This window comes from Bombyx mandarina, chromosome 09 (assembly GCF_030267445.1).
Source record: "Bombyx mandarina strain Sakado chromosome 09, ASM3026744v2".
Taxonomy (NCBI): Eukaryota; Metazoa; Arthropoda; class Insecta; order Lepidoptera; family Bombycidae; genus Bombyx; species Bombyx mandarina.
Genome location: NC_143216.1, coordinates 14,703,910 through 14,721,754, shown reverse-complemented (window position 1 = coordinate 14,721,754; position 17,845 = coordinate 14,703,910). Strand labels below are relative to the sequence as shown.

At 36.9% G+C, this 17,845-nt stretch overlaps 2 protein-coding genes across 2 annotated transcripts in view; both read right to left on the bottom strand.

The window, feature by feature from the left end:
• LOC114239768 (uncharacterized) overlaps positions 1 to 17,845 on the bottom strand; it is a 103,285-nt gene that overhangs the window by 25,774 nt on the left and 59,666 nt on the right. The window contains 9 exon segments of the mRNA XM_089730084.1: positions 7,660 to 7,666; positions 8,505 to 8,711; positions 9,414 to 9,555; positions 10,100 to 10,213; positions 13,886 to 14,040; positions 14,800 to 15,139; positions 15,566 to 15,774; positions 16,437 to 16,588; positions 17,393 to 17,679. Of these exon segments, the coding sequence (XP_089586210.1) occupies positions 7,660 to 7,666; positions 8,505 to 8,711; positions 9,414 to 9,555; positions 10,100 to 10,213; positions 13,886 to 14,040; positions 14,800 to 15,139; positions 15,566 to 15,774; positions 16,437 to 16,588; positions 17,393 to 17,679 (1,613 nt within the window).
• On the bottom strand, positions 11,176 to 13,120 carry LOC114239769 (uncharacterized). Its single transcript, XM_028170150.2, is given in 4 exon segments — positions 11,176 to 11,268; positions 11,270 to 11,695; positions 11,698 to 12,035; positions 12,846 to 13,120. Coding segments are annotated over 4 exon segments (942 nt in total). The 5' UTR covers positions 12,988 to 13,120; the 3' UTR covers positions 11,176 to 11,232.

Sequence of the window (17,845 nt, the reverse complement as noted above, 5' to 3'; positions counted from 1 at the left end):
TGTAGCATTCTAAGTTAAACATAAATAACATTTATGATATATTTCAGTAGTTATAGAAACATGAATAGAAAAAACGTTAACTTAACAAGAGATTTGCTTAAAGTTTTCATTTTATTTGTGATATTAGAGCATCTGCGTGTGTCTTTGAGAGTGAAATGTAACACTTAGATTTCAACACTTCTAAAACCGATACGAAAATAAAAACATTCGAACACTGCGACTCTTAATTGGATACACTCTAAAATTAGGTCGTTTTGAAATATAAATTTGTTCAAAGGTAGGTTTCTGAAAGAAATATACCTAATTCATTTTATTTTAAGATAACCCAACCGTATTTCAACAAATTAAATGAAATTGAGTCCTCGTATTTTATTTTGAAAATCTTTCGAAGATCATAAGAAAGGAACCTCATTAATATAGTTATGTGCATTAAAATATTATTATTGACTATTAAAACTTCTGAACCCTTGGTATTAAACTACTATACTTTTTAGAAAATCTGTTATGTATTCAAAATTATTTCAAATTTTAATAACCCTGTCCTTTAGAAGATTAGGGATTCGTTCTATTACATTTGAAGAAAGCTTTGGTTTGTCAGATTACAATACTTGGCTACATGTGAGAGAAATGTTTGCACGTATAGCTTCTAAATTATTATTAATCTTTTTCTAAATGTGTCATATAATTAAGTAACATAGTGCTGATGACAAAACAGTTTTACCTTGATGAAATGTTTTTCAGTTAAATGAAATCTGTTATAGGTGAATACTTTATAATGTGTTTACACAATTGCACTATCTTTATACATGTAACTTGAGCAAATGCAAGATTGCAATGTCCTTTGTTTAGAAACAGATACTCATATTACGTAGTTACATTAAATATTCTTTGCTTCGGTGTTCAGAATATAATTATATATTTTTATAGAAGAAAATGACCTACTTTTTTTATTGGTAGGCTGAACGAGCCTAGAGGTTACCTACCGGATTCCGTAGATATCAACAACATAAATGACGCCAACCAACTTGAGATATGAGTTCTAAGTCTCAGTTCTATAATACCTTTCAAACCTAGCCCACTGAGTTTCGCGCCGGATCTTCTCAATAGGTCGCGTTATATTAGTATATTCTAACTAATGGTATAACTTCAGATCTCAACACATAGGACGTATGTTCTATTCTTTTACATCTACTTTTTATTCTAATCCTTTCGCGAAACAAGCACCTCCCTTATTTGAAAGATGACCGTAATTACAATGCCTTGGTTGGATACGTATTATGTGGCCCAATGATGACTATCGATGGGCTAAGCTAGCTGAGGATTTACCTTCGTTCAAATCGGACTGAAAATTAACAGACTACTACTAAACATAACACAATTCCAAAACAGATTTGGACGGTTTGTTTACGTCATTGACCTCATCTACTTGCGCCATTTTGCGTTAAGCTTGTGATCCTAATCCCGACAAATCTCAGCTCCTCGATCGATTCGAATACTTTTAGGTCTGATGATGTGCTCAGAGCTAGAGGTTAGCTCAATATATAAATAAAATTTATTACAAATCAGGTGACTAGAAACTACATAATAGACAGATATGTAAAAACGATTCGCAATTCAAACGTGTTAATCGGTAATTTGTTCAAAAACTCAAGTTCAATATATTAATATTGTAATAAGGTTTAATGTAAACGGTTTCGTGACAAAATAAAAACTGTAACGCAATTCGTAATTTAGCGGTTATTTGTTTCGTCAATCGATTGCGTTTTACAGCGAATCTTAAGATTTCGAAAATCCAATTATTAAATTTTCTCACGACATTTTATCCGGTCTCTTTGTTTTGATGAGCGTTAGATAATTATTCTTTTATTGTATGATACTTAAAATGATTGCTGAAAAAAAAAACCATAAGAATTTGCGTTTACTTTTCTATAAATTATTGTATTAATTATTATAAAATATTCTTTTTTTTTGTAAATAGAATAAGATTGGACCCACTTTACAAAGTCTAAGTTTGTGCATCTCTGGTTTTTAAGTGTAGTTGCGAGACAGCGTTTGGTACAAAATATTAGGAATGCAAGTAGCGTCGTCAGTTTTCGTCTTTATAAAATTGTAAATGGAAACAATATTTTCTAAACAGAAGACACAAGACACGAGTGTCTGCATTCAAAGCACAATACAATATTTACCGAACATTAAAGTTAAAACAATAAACATTAGACGAGATGTAGTTCTGTTAACGATGTCATTACAGTACACAAGCAAAACTGTGATAAACCTAATGATATTATGATTCAGTGGAAAAAAAAAACAAAGAGAAAAACTTTATTTTTGAGAGTATACGTCTTTACGTATCGTACGTACGATCTTTTCGCGTAGCTTTCTTTTTTGAATTTCTTTAAATTCAAAAAAATCATTAATTACTAAAATTAAAAGAATACCGTCGCCTGCGACCGATTTGAATGAATCTGTGAATGAAAAAAAAGCAGGCTCTTGAATCACTTTTGCGCATAAACTTCAATGTAGGTATTTATCAAAACTAATCAAAAGACAATCGCTTATATTGCTCAAAGAATTTTACAACGTCCATTTATTTGCATGCATTTCATCATTCATTCACAAATCGCAAAGCAAACTAGAAAATCTAAGATTCGAAACAAATCGTAGACTTCTAAAACTATATTTAGTTTTGTCAAAGCGCAGCTTTTATGAAAGTATCACGAATTCTAAGTACATTCAGTATTTTTAAATAAATTTAGTGGCAAATCCTAACTATATATTGTAAATAAATACCAATACAATACAATCCAAAATCAAAAAATTGTTTAACCTATGCGAAAGAGCTAATTTAAAATTTTATGGTTATGATTTTTATCACACGATGCTATTCTTTCATCATGGAAGTTCTTCGTGAACGTAAGTAAAGTAAATTTGTACCTGCCTGCGAGATTATAACGTTACCTACAATGAGGAAAGAAGAGTCTAGTTAAAAGTCGGAGTAGCCTTTGCTAGTCTATGTTTGTGTAGTCTATGCATTTACTATAATTTCTATAAGTTTATAGCAAAAAGCAAAACAAATGACTGAAGTAAAGCGAGAACTATGAAAGACAACTGAGAGTCAGCCGGTTTGTCTCTAAAATTGGTATCCAGCCGGTACTTATTAAAAACATGACATTAATAAGGATTTAATATTAATTATAATTTAAGTGCAAGTTTGGCTGTACTGTAGTACCTTAATGATAATAAGTTATTAATACAAAGTGGTCGTGGTGTAAAAGATAACACGCCAGGTGCTCTTGTATCGACCGATACGACTGTACCGGTGGTCACATACAGCAAAGTAGCAATTTTTCTTTTGAAATACATACTTTATTCATGCTTACGAATAAGCTCCAAGTCGAAGGAATAACACCGTGTAATAATAATTAAGCCCACACAAATTATGATTTGCATAATCACCATACCATTGAGATATAGACCTCAAGTCTCGAAGTGGATAACGGCATTGTGATATCTATGATTTTTGATAATATTCCGGGTTTCGACTTTCGGTAGGCAGCGGCTTGGCTCTGCTGCTGCCATTGCTGAAGTCCATGGGCAACGGTAATCACTCACCATCAGGTGGGCCGTACGCTCGTCTGCCAACAAGGGCAATAAAAAAAATAGCCAATTAAAATCAAATATGAATAATTTAAACTAAAATTTTATATGAGCACACAAAAATTCATGGGCTGTGTAACAAAAATTAACCACAATGAAAATTTATGAATACCGAATGAAACAAATGTGTGCTGAGCACAAACAACGGTTGCGGTGTATGCGTGAACTAGATTTTTCGCACCAAAAAAATATCTAAAACACTCTATGTTCAAACAACATCACTATTTAAGTCAGAAACCGCGGACACTGCTATCTAGACATTTAATCAAGAATTTCTCTACAAAACTACATTTAAAATTTTTAAAATGTAATAAAAGAATTAAGCGAGATGGGTCGGAAAATACGCAGAAAAGGACTAATAATCTATTCAACGTTGCCATGGAAACCGGCTCAGACAACAATTCCATTTTGCGCAGCGTGCCCAAAACCAGGGGCGTTTTATGGAATACCAAATATAAATTAAGGAATTATCAACTTTCTGACGTCAGTTTTAAGATCGAAAATTGGATTGTATCTTGTATAGCAAGGCTGGATGGATAAAAACAATAACGGAGTAATCCATGAATCATACGATGCATTACTTTAGCTGATTACGTGTGATAGCTGATACGAGAAATAGTATCAGTTCGTTGTCGATACTCGAATAGCAATTCGTTTACAGATTACCTTCAATAAATTGATTTTTCGTATATGGGAGTACTCCTAGATCAATAGATTAAGCAACGCCGATGTTAGGCGATTATTTAGCAAACGGACATAAGAATCAGATTATTGGAAATTGAAAATTATCGGCTATTTTCACTATATAATGTGTTTTAGTAGACACCACTGCACTATCCACGCACATTTCATGAACCCAATTAAAGTATCCACTTACTTTAATAGGTAATTCAAAACCAATTCATACACGGCTTCTTCCCATTGAAACTTTTGCAATTGCTATATTTTTTTGCTATAGAAATTTAAAGTTATACCCTATTTGCACGTTTCACTAGGATAGATAAATTATTTCCACACATCATAAAACATTACATGATCTACACTTTCCAATGTTGTTATATTTTTATCACCGGACCGAAGAGTATACCTACTGGAACGAAATCCTTTGTTGCTGTTATTTAAAATGCAATGCGTGTCAATGAACCATGATAATTAATTTCAGCTATTTTAAGAGCAGCAATCTACGTTCTGTTCAATTGAAACATCCAAATAGTTGAAAACGATTATAATAAATAGGTTAAGTAGCTCTGTGCTCAGACATTTAATCCTAATTAGATTAGTTGATCTTTCATCGCCCTGCTTAATACCCAAATTGAGTTTATAATTTACGGTAAACCTGATAAGTATCAAGTTCAAACTTTACCCTTATTTTTAGATTCTCAGGAAAACACTAAACAACAGTTTCTCACTAAACCACAGTATAAACAAGTCTCAATAACAATCAATAATGTGATTCTAAGCGTACAGTGAACCTTTAATCGATTTATTAAAATTCGGAGGATAAGTTCGATCGTATAGCGAGATCTGCGTAGGGCGAGTTGAGCACGTGCGGTGCCCTATTACGTACGATCGCGTGCGCGCCGAGTTACAGACTAACACTCGACCGGGCTGGCAATGCTGGCACGCGGACGCCGGCACAACGAGAGATGAACCGAAGCGAAGCCCCGGAGCAGCTGCGCCACTCGCTTTATCTGATTACCTCATGGAGCAAGGACCTTTCGACACACAAAGCTCTCCGTAAAATCTACCTTGAAAATTCTGCGTTCGTACCGCGCAGCAAATGTTACGAAACACGGTCGCTTCGGTTAAGTTTGACAGTTTCGTCATTTCGTAATCGCCGCCGATTTTCGGCAGCTGTCACTTGGGCAGTCGTAATCTTTGATTTATTATAGTTTTACAGTTGGTTGCGCACCGAAGACCCAAAGGAACGTCGTCAGACAGATTCAGATTGGAATACAGTTAGACTCGTCAGAAAATAGAGATTGCTTTAGGTTTATTACGTGAGAAATGATACTGGTTATTCTGTAACTAAATCCCATCTCAGGCATTGAATTTTAGAAGGCGATAGGATGTCTATTGTTGTGTTTGTGCATTGTTGTTGTACACGGAGGTCTACACGTACCGACTATCCACTTAATTACTTTGATCTAAGTCTGTAACGGTTCCACAACATAGATCTAGTTCAGTTCGCAATATGTGTGCAGTTATAAAATAATAATATGACATGTACTTTTGTTTGCTGGATTCATTACAGTCTATGCCAACATTAATGTATGATTATTTGATGCCAGATAATTTTAGTAGTTTCCTAAAGTGTTGACGTAATATAACCATTTGGACCAACCTTGGGCCCACATTTACTGCAATAAATAGAAACTTGAGCCGTGATTAAGTTGACCTTAAAAGCTTTAGAATTTAAACGATAATAATAGAGCATGTCGTCGGTTAAAATAATTCCAGATAAGCTGTACATAAAGCCATATTTATGATGATTATTTATTTCGTAATTTAAGCAAAACTTTAATAGCAAAATACGTAATACGTAATATTTTATGTGAACACATAATCGAGTTTCAATTGATTAAATTTCACGCAATTTGTTCTCGTTCTTGTACAAATAGCTTTCGCATAACATTTCCTGTTAATAAGATTTGTTACGATCCACACACATAAAATACGAAAGTCTGTTTTGCTGGTCAATGTTTGTTTGTGTTTCGTATTTCATTTCGGTGCGAATTGACGATATTGTAATGATAAAACCGTGTAGGGATTATTACTAGCGAAAGAGTTCAGCTCTTAAACTTTATTGCAAGATCCGGTGGTAGATTCTGCGAAGCACTGCTCTTGCTAGGGCCAGTGTTAGCAACACTCCCGGTTAGAGCCCCGTGAGCTTACCTACACGCCAAGCGGAAGAAATAGCCTCTCAAGGCTATCAGCATTTACATTAAATATATTCTTTTATCAGACTACTCGCGCTACCCATGATATTACCAAGGTTAATTTAACATTCACAGTCATTTAATATTTATTACGCGTTATGCCGAACCTTCCAATGCCTTCCATTCGCATGCAACCGCTAAGGTAACTAAATGCGACTCAAACATTAATGCGCTTGAAGAAAAAGGTTGGAACGTTCATTGATACTATAAGAGTTTGCATGTCGATTCAGTCAGTGCTTGGTATAGTTGTTTCTGCCACATCAAAGAAGGTTACAGGTCATGCTATCAACGTACGACATAGAATATGCAAGCAATTTCAATAGCCAAAATTACAATAATAAATAATAATAAAATATAGTACAGTATAACGAAGTGAAAAGGAAAACTAGGATTAGTTTAGTTTCTAGATTTTTCTAGAGAAAACTTTTTTTTAAATAAATTCGTCATAGGGAATAAAAAATAAAATTATAATATGTATATATTTTCTGAACGCGAATATAAGCGATCTAAGTCGCAAAAAAGGCTATTTTCTAATTCGTCGTGAGTACAGAGAAATCTGTAGATTCTACTAAAACTAGGTTGACATTTTTGGTCTAGTGCACGTTTTCCCGAGAACGCCGCTTAAAGAGATAGATACTAGTTACATCCATATTTGAAAAGGTAGTGGCTCTCCTTGGAATCTCTGCCTAATCAGTTTCTTGTTGTTGTATATTCTCCACTGAATATGCGTGTTGGCGTCAATTCTTTGCCTTTTGTCGCTACTGTCAACATGTCTTTTGTTCATTGTTCTATGAATACACAATAATTGAACAGTCTTGTTTATGTGTATTGGTATTTGATTACACGTTGACGTATAGCTCGTAATACAGACTGTGTTGATTTTTACGTTTTTCGATTGTTTTCAAAATTACTCACTTTCTATTTGATCATTGTCAAGACGTAAAGCTTAAATTTAATTTTGTAGATTCTTTTGAGTGTTAGGTTGTGAGTCGATTTTAATCTTCCTATTCGTACACTCTTGACAGAGTGGTCGTGGTCATGCATCAGTCGGATCCTGCGATACCGATGCTCTCGCGATGCGACGCCATGTGGCACGATGTTTCGCAGAGTGAGAGCAAGCATTTATGTTGGAGTGAGTAACAGATTTTATGAGGTCGGTCCATCGTGTTGGAGATCGTCCGCGAGATCGATTTTAATCAGATGACGTTAGTTTACACGATATCCAGAATTATAAATTAATAAAAAGATATGTAGAAATAAATATCACAGTAATGAGAATCGGTCTCATCTACAGTAAATGTTTTTTGAGCTCTCTTACATTGAATTAAGTACGATGTCATTAACGATTCACATTTGATCACAACAGATCCTATTATTCTCAATTCCAATTTTGTTTTTTGCGTCTGACATTTTAAAAGTTAGAAGGGGTGAGGAACTTTTTGGTGTTTTCCAAATTATGACTTTAAATAAATAAATTCATTGCTATTCAGACCTTTCTAAGCGTTACATACCCTTGTATCATTTATGGGTGCTAAATTGGTTCTATTGAACGAGGTCATAGCCTATCTAACGCTAGGTCTACTAGGTCTGGTAGGTACGATTATTTTATTTATTTACTGAATACACTTCATGTAAAATTTACATTGGCGGACTTAATGCCTAAGGCATTCTCTACCAATTAGCCAAAGGTAGTGCAGAGTTACAAATACATAAAAAGTATATATATTATTATATATATATATAAATATACACAATCACATACAGATATACATATATATAATAGTTTATACAGTATTAAAAGGAATATATTAATAAATTTCCTTAACAAATAACTTCATCTTAATAAGTTGTAAACCTAAAAGCAGACACAGAGATATGGATATTGACTTTAGTTTTCAACGTACTTACCCAATACTGGTAAGACTGTTGTTGCTTGCGGTTAGCGAGTCCGGTGCACTTATGCCCTGCGATATCGCGGCGAGCTGCCGGTCCAACATGTTGCTCTGTTCCAGGAGTTGACTCCATTGGCGCACTGCAGACTTTGATGACGATAACTCCTGTTGCAGTTGCCTCTCGTCTAAAGAGTTGAGGCCGCTGCGGAGGGAGCTGTCCAACCTATGCAAACTATTGCTATTTACTACCATTATCGTCATCATCATCATCGTCATCGTTCGGCTCTAAGGCTGCTAAATTGGACAGAAGACATAGTATTTATTGATCGCGAGAAATTAACTCTTGATTGATAGTAGGAATCTGTTTCCCGCCACGGATAGGCAATACGATCGTAACATCCTGTGCCTAATATATTTATATACATATCTGTCACAATGAAAATTTGTACTACGTAGATTTCATTATTTTAGACTTCGTAGTACCTCAATCGATAAATAAAAGACCTAAACTTTTGTATAAAATAAACTTAAAACAAACAAAAGGAATCCGTCCGACGGGGGACACATCAAAAGAAAAACAAAATTGTTATTTTATTTAATTCCGAGCATTTTCATATTTATCATACCTTTTAAATCTTCTGTGGACTTCCACAAATAATTCATGACCAAAATTAGCCAAATCGGTCCAACCGTTCTCGAGTTTTAGCGAGACTAACGAACAACAATTCATTTTTATATAGATAGATAGATAGAAGATAGATAGATAGATAATATGTACTAAATATACTTATATTTTGTCGATTGAACCAACGCTCACAAATCTATTAGGAACGAATATATCTAAAAAAAATGGACTATTTTTTCTGTTATGCGTAGGTTATTCTTTAATGTATCCATTATAGAATGACGCAGATGAATGATTTACCTCTCTATGTAGTCATCGACGCTTTGAAGGCTGGTTATGGAGTGTGCGAGGTCATTGTCCATCATGAGGTCGTCGGAGGCGAGACTCGACAACGTGTCCAAGGATGGAGTCCGTTCAGCGCCGCCATTTCGAAGTCCACAAACTAGTTTTGATTGTTATTGTTATTTATTGATTAAATCCATTGCGCTCTCGCCATCATTCATTGTATCAAAAACATCGATTTCTAATAACTTCTCCCGGGCTACTTATCGTACGTTGGTTATACTATGAAGCTTGCCTCAATATTACTGGTGGTAGGACCTCATGTGAGTACGCGCGGGTAGGCCCCGCCCTTCAAACCGAAACGCATTACTGCTTCACAGCAGAAATAGGCAGGGTGGTAGTACCTAAACGTGCGGACTCATAAGACGTTCTCCCATCAGTAAATAGTCATTAAAAAGTTACCATTGTGCGACAACGGTTATTATCTACATATCCACCTCCATCATTTATTCACAGTTAGAGCATCCTTACTGTACTCACAATCTTAAACTACCCACTGACTCCTAATTTGCAAATATCGGGCAAGTTATAAATACATATAAGTACCAAAAATAGGAAGAAAAATCTGTAAGTAATTTAAATTATGTCCCAACCCTACTATGGCTTAAGGGCAGGGAGAAGTTTTATAATAAAACGAGACTTACTTTTTCTATTCCTCTGCGCCAACGGACTGCAAGTAATACGTTCTCTCGATCTTCTGAGATGCTTGCTGTTTTCTGAATCCAGGGCCTTGCTTGAAGGGCTGCCGTCAGCATTTTCTACAAAACATTTCATTATTTAAAAGAAAATCTAGAAAGAAATCTAGTCGTTTCACGCGGACGGGTAAGTGAAGTTATAGACTCAACCTGAGAATATTAGCTAACATTAGCCGTAGCAAAAGCAGTGCTTCGCAGAATCTACCGCCGTATCGGAATTGCGACCCACTGAGAAGATCCGTCGAGAAACTCTGTAGGTTGTGTCTATTCGCTCTTCGAACTCTTGGTCATAATCAACAAGTTTGATAACGACGGTGACAGCTTCCTGAGGAGCTTAAAAGCACCAAGAGTGGATTTAGGGGATCCTCATCCGCCAATATCGGATTCGATAAATCATGTTTCAGACGATGCCGGCTTTGCGTTGCCCGGTCTCCTGGGTGGGATATGTAATTAGCCACGAAGAGGGTGTCTGTCCACTGGGTCGGAGAGAACCAGAGCGGAGCGTAGAAACGGAGTAAGGCGGAGCGGAGTTGCGTACTGTGTCTGTCCACCGGAACGGAGTGAGGCTGCGGAGCGGAGCGAGTAAGTAATGCGGAGCGGAGTTACCTACGCGACGAGTCAGTTCGAGCTCCCGGCGGCGGGCAATTAGTTTAGTTCTACGCGAAATGTCAGTGACAGCAGACATGTTATCGAAAAAGTTAATACATTATTAGCTTACATTGCTTGAGAAAGAAGAATTGGAGTCACAAGAAACTGAATTACTTACCATATTATTATACAAATTGAACAATTCTATAAGGAAACATAGATTTTCGTTAAGAAATCATATCAAACATCGTTCAGAACACAGTAAATATTTTACTTTTTTCCAAACTGCTGATGAAGAAATTTTCGAGATGTACTTTTCATGAGCTTGATTTCATTTCACTCCCTGATTGAACCATATATTCGGAAACAAGACACAAATTACAGAAATTCTATCAGTAAGTGTGAAAAATTAGCAGTATATTTAAAGTAAGTACACATTTTGAAATCAAAGTAACTTTTATTTTTGCATACATACGACGCCATGTTATATTAATTTAAAAATCATGATATGTCTCAAAGTTGTCCGCATTTTTCATTAGGTCCTGTTTGCTCTGCGGCAGATGTTTCAATATCTTGAGTTGTTTGAATTTTTGAAGCGCTAGGAGTATTGATATCATTTGGAGCACTAGGAGTATCGATACTAGTGTTGATATTATCTGGTGTACACGTTGAGTCTGTAGAATAACCATAATTATTCGGCGAATGCCAACTATGTTGAAGATTACTTTCTTCAGCTGACATTACTGCATTAAAGCATTTTTTTTAAATTTGAAGTTGTAAATAATACGGCAGTTTTTTTGTCGATGCAGCCAAATTAAAAAAAAATAAGTCTATTTCATCGTACTTATCATTGGCTAACATCATGGCTTTAACTTCTATCCGTTCTCGTTCCAGCAGTTCACGGCGTTCTTGATTTTCTTTTAAAAGTTCTAGAATTTCATCGTTCTTTCTTTTTTTTTGGATGTGGGTGGGAGAGACTCTGAAGTTGTTGAATCATTAGGGATATCGACAGAAGGAAGATTATTTGAATTTGATGGCAACAAATTGCATGATTCGCATGAGCTCTCATCAATGGTATTTGGTGGATTTGAAGTTTCGCTTACTGAGTTGTCCAATGTCACAAAGTTAGATGACCCGTCTCTGTTACACATGTAAGGCAATAAAAATGACATGGCTTTCTGATATTTCCATTCTTTTCGCTGTTTTCTAGCCTGTCCACTCCTTGTTGCATTTTGTCTTTTTAAGGCATCTCGATGGTTATCTCTCAGTTGTTTCCATCGCGACTTGGCAGTTTTAACTGAAAAAATCAACAGAAAAATAATATTACATGCACTTAGGCGAAGTACAATTAATTATATTAGTTTCTTTTTCAGGTATTTAGCAACTGGCCAGTCATTTACAATGATGGGAGAGTAATTCAGACTTGGATTAAAAAGTGTATCAAGAATTGTTGATCAGGTTTGTGATGCTTTGTGGAATGTATTACAACCACTTGTCATGCCGCAACCAAAAGAAAACGACTGGAAAGAAATCGGAAAAGATTTTGATGAACTATGGCAATTTAAAAATTGTACAGGTTCTCTTGATGGTAAGCATGTATATATATATCAAGGCTCCCTCAAAGACTGGGTTTTCGTTTTTTAGCTACAAAAAGAGATTTTCTGTAGTATTGATATGTTTAGCTGATGCCAGAAGGAAAATTATAATGGTTGATATGGGATCTATGGGAAGATTTTCTGATGGAGGAATTTTTGATAACAGTATTTTCGGAAAGAGTCTAAAAGAGAAGAGATTCAATTTACCTGAGCCGGTACCATTGTATCAAGATGGAGAAAAGATGCCGTTCGTATTTATAGGAGACGAAGGTTTTCCATTAATGGAAAATTGTATGAGGTCATACCCACGTGATGGACTAAACGCAGAAAGAAAAATATTTAATGGTTGTTGAGTGTTGGTGTTGTGAAGTTGTTATTATTCTCCAGCAGACTCCCCACCACCAATATGATACGATCACACTTTTCCTGACAGCTTACTCCCCAAGCTTGCTTATATAAAGATTTACTTCAAAAAAAAAGATTACTGGATAAAAATACATAACATTATTTACCATCCGATATGTTTGTTTCAATGATTATTTGGTCCCACGCAGCATCTTTTGTTTCGTTGCATTTGTAATAGTCTGAAGTTGTCTTCCAAATGCACGGAAACTTTTTCACACTTCCAATAAGTTTTTCATCCATTGTCTTCATTGCGTTGGTTACATACGCACTAGTCGGACTACGAGGGCACACTGCGAGCGCACCCACACTCGCTTCCCCGCTCCGCTACCTTGCTCCGCTCCGGTGGACAGGCAGCCTAATTGGTTAATATTTCTCCACTCCGCTGCCTCGCTCCGCTCCGGTGGATAGCCTAACCCTGAGAGCTATCACGTCGCACCGGTTATTCAAAATAACTTATTGTATCGTCATCGGTCTTTGAAGCGGTATTTAAGCGTTAAATTTTGAAGTTAATGAGACGTTTTAAAGTCGGTGAAAGTGACATTCAAAGAATCCATACCAAAAGCGTGTTAAAAAGACCACAAACTCGCTGAAAAAAATCGCGATTGAATGACTTAATTGTAATGTATAAGTTTTAAGATGTCATTAAGAGCACCGATCTTCTTTAAAACATTGTAGGTACTTGAAAAGAAAAATTGTATATGGAATATCGTAATGTTATGCGCTGGGATTCGGGATACATAAAATTTGTACCGAATTACAAGTTAACACTGTATTCAACATTTAGAACACTTAAAACACCCAAAAAACACTTTAAAACTCTCAATTCGCTTCTTCCGTTTCGCTTCAAGTGATCCGTTGGCTGTTTCGCTTCGAGTAGTTCCGATTACTGACTAACTGCGTGCCATCTCTGCAACGCTTTTATATTCGAGACGAAATCCCTAGAATCGTCGAGAATATTCCACAAAAGACTAGTACTGTGTGTTTCCGCTATCTGACAATAGATGGCGTTGTACTTATCGAGCGTTCTAGATGCTACTAGATTCTTCGATATTCGTTCGACTGTTCGGCGATAGATGGCGTTACTCTTACCGGCCTTACAATAAGTAACAAAATTATTTTTTTGCGATTTAATTTGCCAGAAACTTACTTCGGAAGAGCAAGGCGGGCTGGTCTGCTATTTCGTCGTCAAAGAAATCTCGTCCGTCGGACAGGGACAGGGAGGCCGAGGCGTGTGTTGGGGTCCCCGGGGAGTCGGGGGTGGCGTGCTTGCTGCCAGACTCGCTGTTGCTTTGAACTATTTCACTGTTGGGTTGCAAACACGTTTTATTACAAACGCACATCGAAGCAATTTTTGATTAATTAAATTCAGTTCTGTTTCTAAGCGTCAGCGCAGACAGAACGGAGCGCAGCGGAGAGGATTTTATTAACGCACATGAAAATAAGCTTTCAAATTATAAAAATAAAGTGCATAAATGCTTGAACCCGACAAAAAATACTCGCGCGTGCGAAGATGTGCGGTGTTGAGTAGGCGCCCGCGTCGTACGCGTACGCGATCCATAAAGAAAATGCCCGAGACCGCGCGGGGATTATTCCTCTCGGTCTGCGCTGACCCTAACTCTGCTTTTAGTGGAGATTGTTTTGCTCCACCAATAAAGATGTAGTTTGCGTACTATTCTTTTTTAATGTTTAATTTGGCAACGATTCATTATTAATTTTAATTATATTCATGTGATATTTTCGGTATATAATTTTTAAAGAAGGGTGGCTTTGCCCCCCTTCCCCACCACCCTGCCTATTTCCGCCGTGAAGCAGTAATGCGTTTCGGTTTGAAGGGTGGGGCAGACGTTGTGCCTATAATGAGACTTTAGAACTCATATCTCAAGGTGGGTGGCGCATTTACGTTGTAGATGTCTATGGGCTCCAGTAACCACTTAACACCATCTAAGCAATAAAAACCAATTTTGATCCCACAGGTCAATGTTAAAACTGGTATAGTAATTGAGTAATGTAAATACTACTTCGTGTTTAATATTAAATAAGCTCAAGTAAAATTATATTTACTTCATCTCCTTTACACATTCTGTAGCCTGTCCATCAACTTTATCTTGAGTCTCCGCAACAGGCTCCGGAGTTCTGGTCTTCGTGTTACAGGTTTGATATGCGCTTGATATGGAAGGGGGGTCCCTGTCTACGTGCAGCTCGTTATTAGAGTCGCTGTTGCTGGTGGAAGATATGAGGCTGTCCGCTGGAGACGTTTCGTCATCCAATAAGCTTTGAGTGGACGTCTCTAAGACGGACATGTCGAATTTGGATTCTTCTAATGTGAGAGTTAAGTTGTGGTGGTCGACGCTCTGATTCGTGCAGGTGCTTGTGGTGCTGTAGTTCGAACTTGTCATTGAACCTGGAAATTTGAGAAGCGCACATTAGATTTTAAAATACGGAAAACTATAATGAAAGGTAAAAACTATTTGGTAAGAGTGTCTCTGGTTTCTCTGATATTAATTAATAAATTGCGCTTTTTTTTTTTAGAATATGACCGTGTGCAATTTCGAATAAATAACCTAATGAATAAGCAAATATAATCTATACTAATATATAAATCTACAGTGGTTTTTACGGATGTTCCGTTATAACTACTTAACCGTGCATCCGATTGACTTGAAACTTGGTATCCATGTAGAAAATACATGTAATTAATGGATAGGCTAATATTTATATGAGTGTTGGACTCCTTGATAATAATGACAATAAATAATAATATTCATTTTAAATGCCCAGCGAAGCGGGCGAGTACGGCTAGACGTGTTTAAACGTGTTTGAAGCTCACCCATCATAGTGCCTCGCAGGCTGTCATGCTGACTCAGGGTCAAAGACTTCATCAGCAACGGATGTGGCACCGGGGCTTCATCCATAATAACGATTGTTTTCTTTGGTACTTCTACTTCAGGTGGTTTAAATGGTTCCTTGTTCTCTATTTTAGATTTGTCATCTTCACAGCTGGATACACTTAGAGCAATGGACACGTCGTCTTGGGACCTACAAACAAACGACACAAAGAGTTAAGCAGACAGATAGCTGTCTCCTGCTAATCGTTGACTCAAAGGTACCTTTATTTATGTACTTTAAAATGTGGTATAGCTATACGAAGTCAAAGCCCACTTGGCATTATAACGTGAATTTGAAAACTCTACTTTAATAATTGAGGCCGAAGTATCAATCTTTACTGTTCTAATCTTCAACCCAGAACACAATTGACAATTTACGATAGAAATAGGCAGGACGTTGGTACTTACCCGTACTGGATTACACCAGATCAGGACAATTTCAATTAAATTGGACTAACGTCCTTGAACAAGAACTCAAATTGCTTCACTGCAGACATAGTACCCACAGTTACCTTTTTTTTATTGCTTATATGGATGAAAGAGTTCACAGCCCACCTGGTGTTAAGTAGTTACTGGAGTCCATAGACATCTACAACGTAAATGCGCCACCCACCCTGAGATATAAGTTTTAAGGTCTCAATATAGTAACAACGGCCGCCCCCCCTTCAAACCGAAACGCATTACTGCTTCACGGCAGATATAGGCGGGGTGGTGGTACCTACCCGTGCGGACTTACAAGAGGTTCTACCACCAGTAATATATGTGATTACTGAAAAATGTTTGAGGATTTCTAATATTCTCTTATTTAAATACCTGGCAGCCATAGCTTCTCCAGCAGCGTGGCTCTGCCAAGCGCTGCTGTTTCCAAAGTGACTCGCCTCACTCTTGCACGAGGGACTAGATTCTTTGCTCGAACTAATGGTCGTCGGAGACAGCACTCCGCTAGATGATTTCACGAACGAGTTCTGAATTGATGTGAAGAAATTTGGTTAAATTGAGATTCATTTTCGGTTCGAAGTCTTTGCTTGATAATTAATACTAATTTTATTAATTAAGTAAATGCTTGCTAATTTAGAGCAGGCTTTTATTTCGGTCAAGCGGCTTTAAATAAATCTTGCCTTATTAATTTATGTTGCAGAGATAGGCTCGCGACTTACACGGCGCTAAGTGGTTTCCGGAGCCGGATAAATATTACACATGAAGACCACCACCCATTTTGAGACATGGATTGTGTAACAACTGTCCCATTCTTCAAACCGGAACACATGACTGTTTCGCGGCACAAATAGGATGGTGGTACTGTTAAGAGGTGGATCCAGGAGCTCTTTTAAAAAAATGACACCGTGACTGGCATTGAGTTTATTTTATAAAAGGAATAGTACAAACGATGTGTGTTTCCGCTTCTCAAGCCAAATCTGTTCTGCCGCGCTTTAGTAATAAATCGTCTTCATATAGAGACGATGCATTCAAGAATGCCTTAGTCTGCATTATTATTTATATTGCTTTATTATTGAGGGGCATATGTAACAGTACCTACTCATGGGGCTCACGGTAAATGCCGGTCGGCGATAGCAATGTGATGGCATAATAGTCAGAGCCCGCTGAAGCTCATTTTTGAATAGGGTTGTGCTATTGTGGGACGATGGTATCGGTATCAATAAATCGGTAGAAGACGCGATGATTCAACGCGATTTGAAACATTTAGTCGAAATCTCAATTACACTTCACAGGCATATGCGGTAAAATACGAGAACGTTTAAGTAACTGACCTGTTTATTCAATTTTTCGGGCTGGGCCCTATCACGAACAAACTTTTCCTCCTCTAAGCTTGTCTGTATTGTACTTGGTCTGGTTCTATTCCTGTATCTATCCAGAGTTGACATATGGGAATTCTGCGTTTGCTCAAATTCTGGTATCTGAATAGGCTTGGGTAGTATTGGCGAAGGCGGGTCGTAGATTGGAGCCGGTGCTTCATAATCTGGCGAGGGCTCACTATCGAAGGAACTGGGTAGCTTTGGAAGAGGGATTACTGCGTGGCCCGTAACTACTGCGTCATCTGGAAATATTTAAAAGTCTGAAATGATGATTGCTGTTAAGATTTCTAATTAAATGTAAAGTTAATTTTCAATAAAATTTAATACTGTGCAAGTTATTTTTGAAAAGTCAAAACACTCTGCATTTCGTTTAGTCTGGTAAAACTTATAGAAACAAAACTTTTTGTT